General features: G+C 40.1%; 3 protein-coding genes across 11 annotated transcripts; all 3 read left to right on the top strand.

Moving 5' to 3' along the window:
- Positions 1-138: 138 nt before the first annotated feature.
- On the top strand, positions 139-5360 carry LOC127255994 (synaptotagmin-5-like). 8 transcript variants are annotated; one of them, XM_051281815.1, is made up of 15 exons: positions 139-284; positions 730-1053; positions 1323-1397; positions 1494-1601; positions 1723-1755; positions 1833-1922; positions 2208-2342; positions 2613-2756; positions 2844-3263; positions 3357-3491; positions 3564-3779; positions 3875-4144; positions 4239-4367; positions 4447-4752; positions 4841-5360. In XM_051281815.1, exons 2-15 carry the CDS (start codon positions 865-867, stop codon positions 5060-5062), a joined length of 2472 nt encoding a protein of 823 aa, XP_051137772.1. In that variant the 5' UTR covers positions 139-284; positions 730-864; the 3' UTR covers positions 5063-5360. The 8 variants fall into 8 exon arrangements, with proteins under 8 accessions (XP_051137772.1, XP_051137773.1, XP_051137771.1 ...); XM_051281816.1 differs by having other exon boundaries at positions 178-284; positions 848-1053; XM_051281814.1 differs by lacking the exon at positions 139-284 and having other exon boundaries at positions 318-1053.
- Positions 5361-5751: 391 nt separating this feature from the next.
- On the top strand, positions 5752-9097 carry LOC127255997 (uncharacterized). The gene is made up of 4 exons (XM_051281826.1): positions 5752-6548; positions 7505-7741; positions 7831-8048; positions 8628-9097. Exons 1-4 carry the CDS (start codon positions 6285-6287, stop codon positions 8806-8808), a joined length of 900 nt encoding a protein of 299 aa, XP_051137783.1. The 5' UTR covers positions 5752-6284; the 3' UTR covers positions 8809-9097.
- A 466-nt stretch (positions 9098-9563) lies between these two features.
- On the top strand, positions 9564-13128 carry LOC127255993 (probable LRR receptor-like serine/threonine-protein kinase At1g12460). Of its 2 annotated transcripts, XM_051281813.1 has the most exons (3): positions 9564-11322; positions 11404-11541; positions 11668-13128. In XM_051281813.1, the coding sequence occupies exons 1-3, from the start codon at positions 10154-10156 to the stop codon at positions 12881-12883; spliced, it is 2523 nt and encodes an 840-aa protein (XP_051137770.1). In that variant the 5' UTR covers positions 9564-10153; the 3' UTR covers positions 12884-13128. The 2 variants fall into 2 exon arrangements, with proteins under 2 accessions (XP_051137770.1, XP_051137769.1); XM_051281812.1 differs by having other exon boundaries at positions 11404-13128.
- The last annotated feature ends 695 nt before the right edge of the window (positions 13129-13823 follow it).

Genomic DNA, 13823 nt, shown 5'->3' with positions numbered 1-13823 from the left:
AGTCGGGTTTACATAGGCTTATCTTTCACATCGATCAGGGATGACTAATAAATCTTTAAACAAATCTGTATTGCAGAAAATGACCCCTTTCTGTCAAGCCTCGATAATGCTTAAACACTATGAATGGAATGTCGTTCCTGGGGATGGGCTGCTTCCACTCCACGCAGACTCGGTGAATCTATTCATACTAGAAAGAGAAAAAAGGGTGAAAAAGAAATGGCGTGTGACGCCATCTTCGTACAGATTTCTTCGATATGTGAACAAGAGAACAAAATCCTAGGAACGTGAGTACCTTTTCTTGTTCTTGATTAGCGGAGGATGGAAAATCCCAGAAAATTAGGGACCACATAATTCATGGATATGCACTTTCTTTTACTGTGCATAGACAATAAAGAACATTTGGGGAATTTTCAATCGCACAAACCTCCATGTGTTTCTTGTTCATACTTTTAAACTGAGTCTTCTTCAGCACGTTGACTAGGAAATTCATGTTCGATGCTGAAGAGCTGCTTCTCTTTTTTCTTTTTAGTTTCCATTCGTAACTTTGATTCCATGCGTATGGTTTGGATTTTGTAATACCTTTTCATATTCAGATGCCAAATTTGAACAAACAAACAAACAAACGAACGACCGGAAATCGCGTAGTCTGAATTCTTAATGTGCCTTTTGTTTTGTCCCGAGGTTTGATTATTACGGTTAGTTGGGTCACTATGAGTTAACAAACTGCAGATGAACTGTTCGACCTTTTTCCTAAGAGTGATCGGAGTCCTAGGCTACTGATTTCTTATAACTATGGTGAACCTCGGATAGCTTTGAAGTTTTCCGCTTTTATTGCCCATCAAAATAGTGTCGTGAGGACTGGAGATGGGCAGAACGAAGAAGAATTTATATGACTGGCATGAAGCAATGAAATCTTTGAGCGCTTTGTTGGAGGAGCAGCCTTTACTTCCATTTGTAGTTCCTCTGTTGCTGGTTCTTTGGGCCATTGAGAAGTGGTTTTTCCATCTCTCCAATTGGGTTCTTCTTGGTCTTGCTTTGTGGACTACAATTCAGGTAATTTCTTATACATGTAGCATGTGATTTGTCTTCAGCTCACAGCTTTTGAGAGCAATGTTCTCTGGATTAGAACATATCTGTCAGTGTATCTGATCCAGAGCTTTCAGATGTTTTTTAGCAGCTGTGTACAACATTGCTTGATTGAAACTTTGTAGTTAAGGTTCCTATTAATTAGACACCAATGCTGACTCGATGCATAGTGATTTATATTTGTTGTAATGTAGATGGCCATAATGCATAATGACCTGTACTTAGCTTTTTGGCAGTATGGAAATTATCAACGGCGAAACATACTGGAAGACTTGAACAAGAAATGGATGCAGATAACCCTACAGACTTTAGTAATTATCTTTGCCATATTATTTGTTGTGTGTGTGTCGTCGTAGATATTGGTTTTAGTTGCTGTACATTTTGGAATAATTCTTATTCTTGGGCAGCCAGTAACACCATTAGAACACTGTGAATGGACAAACAAGCTCTTAATTGAAATTTGGCCAAATTATATCAGCCCAAAGTTGTCTTCAAGGTTTGCATCAATTGTTGAGGTAACCGTGACCTACTTTATAATAATGTAATGCTTATTCCATTCTGATGTTTGTCTTGAGGTAAAATTGAGATGCTTCTTGTCTGCTACTATTGTTTTATTCCTGATCGATATTTAAACAGAGGCGTTTGAAGGACAGGAAATCAAGGCTAATTGTAAGCCCAAGTAATGGATTATTAATCATGATCTCCACATCACACATTCAATTTGAATATCCGTTTTGCTAATGCAGGAAAAGATTGAGTTGCAAGAATTCTCACTCGGTTCCCGCCCTCCTCTATTGGGTCTACATGGAACTCGCTGGGCAACTTCAGGTGATCAGGTTTGATTTCATTTTCCATTCATTACTTCATCCTATATTTTATATCTACGGTGCTGTTTAATGTTGGTGATTCATTTCACATGAAAATAATTATAGAAACTAGCAATATCTCGTGATTTTTCCCAGCTCAACTTTCTTATTTTTGCAATCGCATTGAGTTGCCATTTTTGCATTTTCTCAAATAGTGATTTCATGCATGCTTCGACAGGGTTTTATGTAAATTATCCGTAATCCTTTTCCATGTTCTCTTTGGCTGATGACAAAACTATTGACCAACAATTTCAGCTGAAACAGCAATTCATGCGCTTCAGTTTTGACTGGGACACGGAAGCTGTAAACATCATTTTGCTCGCTAAGTTGGCTACGCCATTAATGGGAACAGCTAGAATCGCCGTCAACAGCATCCACATCAAGGGTGATGTATGCAATTAATCTCCTCATTTTCTTCTATGTTGATGATATTAGAGAGTTCATAGTTGTCAGTTGCTAAGTTTCTTGCCTGACTTACAATCTTGGCCTCTGTTATAGCTTGTCACTGTATTCTTCTTATGTTCTGCCCTGTTGACTATTGAGAGATTGTTCCCCTCTTGTTTCACCAATGAATACAATTTCGTTGCCAAAATTTTCTGCAATTTCTGCAGCAATGGAAGAATGTGTTCTGAAAATACTTTCCTTACTTCAATTGTGCAGATTAAATTTATTCCAATATTAGAAGGAAAAGCAATACTATACTCATTTATTTCGACTCCTGAGGTGAGATTGGGTGTTGCTTTCGGAAGTGGAGGAAGCCAGTCTCTACCTGCAACGGAGCTACCGGGTGTTTCTTCATGGCTGGTACTGTTATGTCTATCATATATCTGTAAATCAAAGAATGGTAAAACTTGTTTGTACACTTACTTCAGGTTTTCTACTGTTTTATAGGTAAAACTTGCTGTTAGTACATTGAATAAGAGGATGGTGGAGCCTCGACGCCAGTGTCTCACTTTACCAGCTAAAGATTTGCATAAGAAAGCACTGGTTGGTGCATTACATGTTGCCGTGATATCAGCTAACAAACTCTCTGTTGCTGCCTTGAAGAGCAGTGCTTCAATGAAACAAACAAAATCTTCACCAGATACTCTCACAGAAGATCACATCGGTCCCCAAGAGCTTCAAACATTCTTAGAGATTGAACTCGGGGAGCTAACAAGGCGAACAAGCGCGAGACCAGGTTCTAATCCAAAGTGGGATGCAGAATTCAATCTGATCCTGCATGACAGCGCAGGAACCCTTAAGTTCAATCTCTATGCTTATGATCCTGGAAGTGTTAGGTACAACTTTCTTACAAGTTGTGAAGTTCGGGTAATGCCACATTAACTGTCTGATATTCATCTTCTATGCTTAGTTACATTAGCTACTCTCTCGGCCCTGATGCAAATTTGTCCACCTACACAGATGAGGTATGTCCCGGATGACTCGACCATATTTTGGGCCATTGGACCTGATTCCTCCATGCTTGCCAAGCATGCTGAGTTCTATGGGAAGGAAATTGAAATGACAGTTCCATTTGAGAATTCTGATTCGGGAGAGGTCTTATTTCATAAATTTCTTCATTATATGGCATTCAGCTAACAATCTAATTATCTGCAAACCAACTTTCAGTTGACAGTGAGGCTTGCTCTTAAAGAGTGGCAGTTTTCTGATGGTTCACATAGCATGTCTAGTTTTGGCACAAGCTCTAGCAGTTCGCCAACTGGATCATCAAACCAGTTGTCCAGGACTGGAAGGAGAATCTGCATCACGGTGGTAGAAGGCAAGGACCTTATTGTTAAGGATAAAGTTGGGAAATCGGCTTATGTTAAACTGCAGTATGGAAAGGTACAGCGCAACATTTTCGATTCTAGATAGATTCGAAGATGTACTGGATGCAGCTAAAAGTTTGGATGCCTCCACTGTATATGTTTCTTCTTCAGGCCATTAAAAAGACAAAGGTCATCCATTCCTCCAACCCGGCATGGAATCAGAAGTTCGAATTTGATGAATTAAGTGGTGAATATTTGAAGATAAAATGCCACACTGAAGAGACATTTGGGGATGAGTTCATTGGCAGTGCACGCCTGAGTTTGGAAGGACTTGTAGAAGGCTCAGTTAGAAATTGTTATGTACCCCTCGAGAAGGTCGATTCCGGAGAGCTTTGGCTTCAGATGGAAGCATTCAAAGCTGAAGACAATGAAAACTCAAAGGTAAGTCTACTCAAGAAAAGCGAAGATCTATGTATTTTCTGAATAATATATGAGATCAATACAAGAACTTCATATAGTTTTGGGCATTCATCAGGCAAGTTTAGCTAATGGTTGGATCGAAGTTGTTATAATCGAAGCCAGAGATTTGGTTGCTGCTGATCTTCGAGGAACAAGTGATCCATACGTGAAGGTACAATATGGGAATTTGAAGAAAAACACTAAGGTTAGATACATTATTCAAATCTCCCGTTGCAGAATGGATGCCATGTTTCCACACTGGACTAAATCCACAACATGTGTAGGTTGTGTACAAAACACTGAATCCCAAATGGCATCAAACCTTGGACTTCCCAAACGATGGAAGCCCCCTCACATTGTATGTTAAAGATCACAACACACTGATGCCGACATCCAGCATAGGCGAGTGCGTCGTTGAATACCAGATGCTGCCGCCCAACCAGATGGCCGACAAATGGATACCGTTACAAGGAGTGAAACGGGGAGAGATTCACGTCCAAGTCACAAGAAAAGTCCCGGAACTGGAGAAGAAGCCGAGCACTGATCCTGGATCATCCCCGTCCGATGTTCGCCATCACATTTCCAATCAGGTGAGCTCTGTAATATGCATGCAGTTTTGGAACTTTTGGCGCTGTTCTTACATCAAGCATTGAAATGTTGCATGGATTTATCGACCAGGTGAAGGAGTTGATGTCGAAGCTTCGATCTCAGATTGAGGAAGGCGACGTTGACAGAGTCCTGGAGTCTCTGAGCGAGCTGGAAACCCTCCAGGACACTCAGGAGGAATTCATGGTACAGCTGGAGATGGAGCAGATGCTGATGCTGAACAAAGTAAACGAGCTGGGACAGGAGATACTTAACTCTTCATCACCTCTGAGCAGAGCCACCTCCATTACTTGAACTCCTCACACGATCATTTTGGCTGTCATCGTCATTACATAATCAAGAAATCCTTTGTCGTCAATTGTACAAATACTTCTTCTGTTGTCTGTCAATTCTCATCTCTTAATACTACAATTTGGCTTCAAATACTACATACCCAAATTCTACAAATAGATGGATATGCATGTATAATTTGTTCCTGTTTCGTCTTCTTAGAGTTCAAGATTCTACAAACAAACTAAAGGGAGGCCAAGTTGGTGACAATTTCATTTCGGCAGCAACTTTGAACGACAATTAAACTGAAATTTAACATAACGTGAGCAGGAAGGATGCATTCATTTCAATGTGAGTGCAGTTGAAACTCATGTTTTCAATCAATCAGCACAGAATTGAACTCTTAATTTTTAAATCCATTAGTAGTCTTGTTGTTTATTCATTGTTGTATAGCCTTTAAAGAAATCTTTGGTCGGTTTTGACAGTAAAGACAGGATGGGGCACAGACGCAGCCTCAGCCAATCATATCTGAGGAGGCTTTCACGAAATTCTTAGCGTGGCGGTGAAGTGACGCTTTGGGCCCCATTTTGCTGGACACGTGTCTCAATTTACCAGCTCTGTCACACGTGGCCCTTAATCATGTCTAGCGAAAGCTATCAAATTTAAAAACACTTCTTAATAAAGTTTTGAGTTGTTTGAAAGCACAAACGTCTTATTACTAACTTTAACATTTTTGTACAATTAATAAATCAAGAATTGGGATTATGAGGGTTCCGGTTACGAGGTCATTTACTTACGTTTACGAATTCAAATAATCTGCTCATCTGAAGACTGGAAAGGAGTTTACAGAGAAACCCTTTTCTTTAAGATGTCTCTAGGTGCTCCTCTTTAGGCTTAATCCATTGTTCCAATCGTGTACGTATATGTATGCATACATCCCTCGTTTAGTGCTTTCTTTTAATCCTCCACAGTACATCCACCTGTAGCCCACTCGATTTTTCATTATTTATGGTGATTGGAGAGAGCGGAGAGAAGACATACGGAAACGGTGCTATCTGAAATTTCGTGCGAGAATCTGAAGCCCTCAATCAGGGTTTTTGGGGTTCCCCAGTTATTATTATTATTATTTATTTTTTATTATTATATTGTCTTTCTAATCTGGTTCCCTAATTTCCTACCCGATTGAGAATTGTGGAGTTTGGGAAATAAATTGATCGGAATAATCGAATTTTGATTTGGGGTTCTGATGACTTACAATGCTGCGGATAAGGAGGATCTCATACTGGGGGAGGGTTACGTGAGATTGGAGGAGGGCGGTGCAGAAGGGGCCCAGGGGCGGGCGGAGACGTCGACGTCCGGTTGTTGTGGAGGCGGAAGCGATGTCATTGGCGACGGGGGAGGGTGGTGGTGGGGATGGTGGTGGTGGGCAAAGCTGGTGTTGGTGGTGTTATTTGTTGGCGTATTGGGTTTGGTTTTCTTCAAGTGGATTGGACCCTTTTTCATGGATAAGGTTAAACTTTGTTCTCAACTTTCCGAGTATGAATTGTTTCTTCCTAGCCAGTTTCAAGAATTGTTGTAAAATGCATGAAATCAATGGACTTTATGATCTATACTAGTTGGGGCATTGGATTAATTTTTCATATATTTGATCTGTTATTGGTGATTGTGAAAGTAACTACCCATCCTTGTTTAAATGAATTGGTGGCAATTTCAAATTTTTGGAGTAAGTGTAGGTGAGGCACGAAACCGTCAATCTATTGGTGTTTTCGGTTCGGCGGTAAGAGTAAGAATTTGATTGTCTTGATTTGTTAAATTGATATATTGTCTGTATTACAACATGACGCCTCTATATTTGTTATTTTCTGCTTCTGCTTCTGCATTCTTTTTTCTTCTTTGTTTTGCTTCAGTTTCCTCCTTTCTTAATGGCCCTTAACCCTTTAAACTTATATTGCTGTTGTTGCTGAGGAAAGTATTATCTTTTAAGTTTTAGCGGGTACATTTTATCCATCAATTCAAATATTGGATCTTTGAATGGAAGTTCTTTAGCTGGAGTCAGCAATTTGTCAATATGGTCTCACTAATGATCCTTGGAAAGAGGTAGTTTTGTAATGCATTTACTAGTGATAAACTTTGAATTGCTACTTAAACACAATATGCAATTATACGAATTATATAATATCTGATCCTTTGACTGGAGGCTGAACTCCTGCTGGACCATCTTGATATTAGACATTGATATTTTCATTCTTTTATCTAAATTTGGTTTTCATTTTGATCCAATAAACTGTAGCTATGTTTCCAATCCAATTCTGAATGAGATGTACACATGTCCTGTGGTAGCACATTTTTCTTCTGTTTCTTATTCAATTCTCAGTAACATATTAATCACCGGTTTTCATCAGTTGATCACTTTCAATTTTAGCAGCACTTCTCTGTTGTCTCATTGAATATGATGCATTCTCTCAGGAGATCATACCCATAATAGTGTGGGAGAGGAAGACTTTCAGCACAGCCGTGATAGGGATCTTAGTTTTTGGTACTCTGGCAATATTTCCCACCATTCTAATTCCTTCAACGCCATCCATGTGGGTGGCCGGGATGACATTTGGATATGGTTATGGTTTTCTGCTGATCATTGGAGCAGTACCTTTTGGTGTCACTCTTCCATATTTCATCGGTTTGCTGTTCTATCATAAAATCCAAGTTAGTGTGTATTTCATCATCCATATTGTTTCAGAGATTATATACTTGGTGAGTAAGTATATTTTACAAATGTGTGTGTTGCCTTGTAGGTGTGGTTAGAAAGGTACCCGAAGAAAGCATCCATCATAAGACTTGCGGGGGAGGGCAATTGGTTCAATCAGTTCCGAGCAGTTGCATTGATTAGGATTTCTCCTTTTCCTTATGTTGTATATAATTACTGCGCTGTTGCTACAGGTGTGAAGTATGTCCCATATTTGTTGGGGACTCTGGTGGGAATGATACCAGAGATATTTGTTGCACTGTACACGTGAGATTTCTCCTCACTCTCTCTCTCTCTCTACCTGTTTATTGCCCATGCACAAATCTGTATATCTGTAAATCTCTGTTTTGCGAAATATTATGGATTACTTTTGAGGGTTTAGACTAGAACACACTTCAATACCTCCCTGTCAATATGTTTGTTATGCACATGTAGTCATCATGTTTGTTGTATTTTTTTAGGTTGTGGGCTTGTGGCAAATTCTAACTCAAGAGTATTTTCTTCCAATTGATGAATCTTCTGGTCTTTCTCCTTTATGTTGAAATTTTTTGGTGATAAATCATCTGCTGTGTAATTATGTACTTCAGATTGTGTCAAACTTAATGCTTTTTGATTGCTGGTGTGATATGGTGCATATTGTCAGTCTGATTCTATTGGTAATGAATATGTTTCGTTGTTTGTTCTTCATTTTGTTTTCCTTTTTGTTGCAAAATTAGTTCAAGAGAATCGTTATCAGATAGCAACTTGTATAAGCTTGCAGAATCACTCTGCCTGCAGTTGCTAATTGTGTCTTCTTGTGTAAAGTTGAGTTTCTTCTGACTCATGGGTATGTTTGTTTATCTGCAGCGGCATACTTATCAAGACTCTAGCCAATGCTTCACAGGACGGGCAATCCCTGTCAGCTCCTCAGATTATCTTCAACGTCATTGGGTTTTCTCTTACCGTGGCCACGACAGTGATAATCACACTATATGCGAAAAGAAGAATCAAGGAGTTGCAGATGCAAGAGGAGCGATTATTGCAGTGATCTTACTCATATATTCTCCGACTCGATCAAGCTTTGGACAGTGAATACTCTGCCAAGCAAGGTCATACATATATATGAACTGTATTGGAAGAAATTGGATCTTCTGGGACGAGATGGCTTTCTTTACAAGTGAAAGTCACATTGCAGCTAATGAAACTAACATTGCATTTATTCTGTTGTTGGATGAAGCAGAACATTGTCTGTGATGTTTTGACTCAAATGTTCTATGCTCATGCACACAATTGAACAACTCTACCATCCGTATATAGTTGGATTGAATTTCGGAGAAGTTGTCTATTCTTGAAGAGTTTTGGATTCTACACTATCTTTTATTGAAAAGTAGACTGTAAATGTGAAGGAATGGCATTCAATACAATCGGTGTCATTTCTATATCAAAAACTGATAAAAAATACAAACTTGAATTGGGATGAATGCTGGTTTAGTTATGCCAGCACAGCTTGCTTTTATTTCCAGGGCGTGTGTCTAGCAATTATTGGTGATGTGGCTTGGTGGTTGTAGTGAATAAATGCAGCATTACTGTGCTGAAACAGACCCTTCACTAAAAGCAGAGTGCAATGGCAATATCTGCTTACGTGAGACAGAATGGGTTGTTTTCTTGTTTCTTAATGAGCTTGCGTTGTGTGGGTGATGATGTAATTAAGGAAGGACACGACATGTATGTATGTGCAGTGCCTGAAAGGGAGGGAGGGAGGGAGGGTTTCACAGTGCAATATACATACATACATACATCCTCGTGGAGGACAGGACCACATGGCATGAGGCAACAACTGCTCTGTCTCACGCCTCCACAATCGCATTGGCTTAGGTAATTATATAAACATTTTATTACAGAACAGTCAGAGGAATCAAACGGGAATTTGGTATTAATTAATTTAATCCCCACACATGCTACCCTTTCCAGCCAAGCTGGGTATTCTTCCATTCATTTCCTCCCTGGCAGTGTCTCTCTCACTCTCTCACTCTCACAGGAACACCCACACACAGACCATTCGTTGACTAGATTATACATTCTTGAAACCCTAGAAACAAAATAAAGTCCATCCTTTCCCAGAGTTCCAAGTTCATTGTTTTCACCAAAGTTTCAGAGGCATTAGAGTGAAGATACAAGTTATTATAACTATTATCATTTATTTGGGTTCTTTTATTATCATTATTATTATTTTTATCTCGTTGGCTCCTTACAATGCAGCTCAATTTTGTCATGTTTTCCAACATCGGAAACAGTGCGCTTTACGGAGGCGAATTAGCTTGTGGGCAGAGGCAGAAATGAAAGGGCAGTAGAATTGGATCAAGCAAGTATAATGCTGGGGTCATATTGGGATAATGAGAATAGTAGATAAAATTTTCCACTGCCCTGTATTCCTTCGTTTCTTCTGTATGCTTCAGTTTCTGACATTTGTCTCGCCAATTACTGAAAAGGAGATTTTGCTTCAATTCAAGGGCAATGTTTCCGATGACCCTTATGGTAGTTTGAGGGATTGGGATCCAAGTAAAAACCCCTGCCAAGATTTTAATGGGGTGTCTTGTAATACAAATGGGAATGTCGACAAGATTTTGCTCTGGAACACTAGTCTTGGTGGGGTGTTATCTCCAGCACTGTCTGGATTGAAATCTCTGAGGATTATAACCCTGTTTGGGAATAGGTTCACCGGCAACATCCCTTCTGAGTATGGCCAGATTTATACATTGTGGAAGATCAACTTGAGCTCCAATGCACTTTCTGGATCAATCCCAGAATTTCTTGGGGATTTGCCCAACATAAGGTTTCTAGATTTGTCAAGAAATGAGTTCACCGGAGAGATCCCTTCGGCATTGTTCAAAAATTGTGGCAGGACAAGGTTTGTTTCCTTGGCACATAACAACCTTTCAGGACCAATCCCTCCCTCTGTTGGTAATTGTCTGAATCTTGAAGGGATTGATTTCTCTTTCAATGCTCTCAGTGGAGAGTTGCCTGCAGAACTGTGTGACATTCCAGGGATGGCATACTTGTCAGTGAGGAGTAATCTGCTTACTGGAAATGTTCAAGGGCAGATTTTGAAATGCACTGGATTGGAGTTCTTGGATCTTGGCAGCAATAGCTTCACCGGGGCTGCGCCATTGGAGGTTTCTGGAGAAGCCAATCTTGCATACTTGAACGTCTCCTGGAATGGGTTTCAAGGTGAGCTTCCAGACATGGCAAACTGCATCGAAACATTGGAATTTCTTGATGTTTCAGGGAATGGTTTCTATGGAGGGATTCCCTCAAGCATCACCAAGTGCAGTGGGCTAAAGTATTTAGATTTGGGTTTTAACAGGCTTAATGGAAGCATACCTGCTGACATTGGTGATATGAAAAAGCTCTTGGTTATTAGATTAGCAAATAACTCCATAGAAGGGACAATCCCTCCTCAATTTGGGGGTATAGAATTGCTTCAAGTGTTGGACTTACAGAACCTCAGACTTAGTGGTGTAATTCCTGACGAACTCAGTAATTGCCAGTTTCTTCTTGAGCTGTGAGTCAAATTCTCATTTTCAATTGTTAAAATTTTAAAATCAACCTGTTTGAATTGTGTGAGCATCTAATGTGCTTGCAGGGATGTTTCCGGGAATTCGTTGGAGGGAGGGATTCCTCAGAGCCTCGACAACATGACGTACCTGGAAATTCTTGACCTGAATCACAATCAGCTAAGTGGAAGCATTCCAGTGGCTGTTGGAAATTTGTGGAACCTCCGGTACTTAGATTTTTCAGACAATTCACTGTCTGGTTCAATTCCTTCTACACTGGAAAACTTGAAGAATTTAAGTTACTTCAACGTTTCTTACAACAATCTTTCTGGTGTAATCCCTTCTTCCCAAAGCATTCAGCAGTTTGGCTCCTCTGCTTTTGTTCACAATCCTGGCCTCTGCGGCGCTCCTTTGGAAAACTCTTGCGGCACTGCATCACGCCATGCAAGAAAATCAAAGCTAAGTGTTTCTGCAATAATAGCTATAGTTGCTGCAACTTCAATCATCACTGGTGTTTGCATCATAACAATCATCAACATGAAGTTCCGTGGGAGGAGAATGGAAGAAGATGAGGCTATGGTTATAGAAAGCACCCCTTTAGCTTCTTCGACAGGGTCAGATGCAATAATAGGTAAATTAGTCCTCTTCAACAAAAGCATACCCTCAAAACACGAAGATTGGGAGGCTGGGACGAAAGCCTTGCTCGACACTGAATGCTTGATAGGCGGAGGCTCCATTGGAACACTATACAAAACCTCCATTGGAGGCGATATTTTGTTAGCAGTGAAGAAACTCGCAACCCTGGGAAGGATCAGAAGCCAGGATGAATTTGAGCAGGAAATAGGACGGCTGGGGACCCTTCAGCATCCTAATCTTGTTGCTGTTCAGGGCTATTACTGGTCCTCAAGCACTCACTTAATCCTGTTCGAATATATCCCGAAAGGGAATCTATATGATAACTTGCATGGACAGGGTTATCCCAGCACCAGTGCGAGTTCGGGTAATCCAGAGCTGCATTGGCAAAGAAGGTTTCAGATTGCAGTAGGGGTGGCTAAAGCCCTGGCTTACCTTCACCATGACTGCAAGCCACCTATTCTCCATCTCAACGTCAAATCCAACAACATACTCCTGGATGAAAGCTACACAGCCAGGCTGTCTGATTATGGGCTGAGGAAGCTGCTTCCCTTAAGAAATGGTTACGGGTTCGCAAATATTCAAAATGCAGTTGGGTACATAGCACCGGAGCTGGCTCAGAGCTCAGGAATCAGTGAGAAATGTGACGTGTACAGTTTTGGGATTATTCTTTTGGAGTTGGTGACAGGGAGGATGCCGGTGGAGCGCCTGGCTGCCAATGAAGTGGTGGTTTTGTGTGACTATGCTAAGCAGGCGATGGAGAGAGGGAATGCTTTGGACGCCATTGACAGAAGCTTGTCAGGTTCTCCGGAGAATGAGATGATTCAAGTGATGAGGCTGGGACTGATTTGTACTGCTGAAACCCCAGCAAGAAGGCCAAGTATGGCCGAGGTAGTTCAAGTTCTTGAGTCCGTAATTAATGGTTCCCAGTCCTGACTTTAATTTCTTTGATTAGTTAATTGGTGTAGAGTGATTCTTTTCAATTCATTCCCAGGCTATTGCACTTTTGAAACTGTATCAGAAATCATATGGTTCTTGTTTTTGGTATGCTTCCTTTTGTCTTAGTTAATAATAAATTACAATCCCAACACAATCATTACAACTTTGGGGAACATTACATTAGAAATGTTCTTAACTATATCTAGAATTATTACTGGAATATTTGTGTGTAACTGCTTGCACTTTCTTGTCATCACTATTGTTGTTTGCACCCCTGCCCGCATCGCACATCCCCTACACATCCGGATGTGCCTTAAAATCAAAGCTTACATAAACTCGACGCCGATATCTCATGTCTCAGTAAAAAATGAATACTTTCAAATAGACCGCCGCAAAAATGATCAAAATGTTACAAAATGTACATGTAGGGATACGAATCAACTACTTAGTGGCTGTTTTTTTTTTTTTTTTTTCATCAATTTAATTGTAACTTCCAATGAAATTACAGAAAGTTGAATATCTAAAAAAATGAGTTTGAGATAAAAATTTTGAAAAAATCAAATTTTACCTTTTGATACCTGATACCACTTGTAACGGGTCGGATGGTTCCTCCTCGAACACCTCCCCGTCAGCCTAGCGATTCTTCGACTCTCTCGAGAACTCGCTAGTGCAGCTTCGTACACGACTCCAATACCTGCTAAAAATAAGAAAACTATAAGATGTACTCGGCAAAAAAAGTGTCTTAGTGATTCAAAACTGGAGTGTCGTACAAGTGAGGACTCTTTTATCTGATCCTTGTAAAGTCAAGTCTCAGAAACAGTGATCTCTTGGAGATCGATGATGAAATATTGGCAATACATGAAGCGAGAATGTGTTTGGTTGAAGTCAATGACTCAACATATTCTAAAAAATTGTAAGTTAATACCTGATGATAAAA

The sequence above is a fragment of the Andrographis paniculata genome, unplaced genomic scaffold, assembly GCF_009805555.1.
Source record: "Andrographis paniculata isolate CXL003 unplaced genomic scaffold, ASM980555v1 Contig54END, whole genome shotgun sequence".
NCBI classification, from domain to species: Eukaryota; Viridiplantae; Streptophyta; class Magnoliopsida; order Lamiales; family Acanthaceae; genus Andrographis; species Andrographis paniculata.
The sequence above is the reverse complement of the archived record's forward strand: the minus strand, read 5'-3'. Positions and strand labels throughout refer to the sequence as shown.

Bases quoted from the DNA above. Each gene is read 5' to 3' on its own strand.
- LOC127255997 (XM_051281826.1), top strand. From the start codon at position 6,285: ATGACTTACAATGCTGCGGATAAGGAGGATCTCATACTGGGGGAGGGT. The intron at 7,742-7,830 runs GTTAGTGTGTAT...GTTGCCTTGTAG, and splicing joins TGTTCTATCATAAAATCCAA to GTGTGGTTAGAAAGGTACCC. The intron at 8,049-8,627 runs GTGAGATTTCTC...GTTTATCTGCAG, and splicing joins ATATTTGTTGCACTGTACAC to CGGCATACTTATCAAGACTC.
- LOC127255993 (XM_051281812.1), top strand. From the start codon at position 10,154: ATGAGAATAGTAGATAAAATTTTCCACTGCCCTGTATTCCTTCGTTTC. The intron at 11,323-11,403 runs GTGAGTCAAATT...ATGTGCTTGCAG, and splicing joins TGCCAGTTTCTTCTTGAGCT to GGATGTTTCCGGGAATTCGT.
- LOC127255994 (XM_051281815.1), top strand. From the start codon at position 865: ATGGGCAGAACGAAGAAGAATTTATATGACTGGCATGAAGCAATGAAA. The intron at 1,923-2,207 runs GTTTGATTTCAT...CAACAATTTCAG, and splicing joins GGGCAACTTCAGGTGATCAG to CTGAAACAGCAATTCATGCG. The intron at 3,492-3,563 runs GTCTTATTTCAT...ACCAACTTTCAG, and splicing joins AGAATTCTGATTCGGGAGAG to TTGACAGTGAGGCTTGCTCT.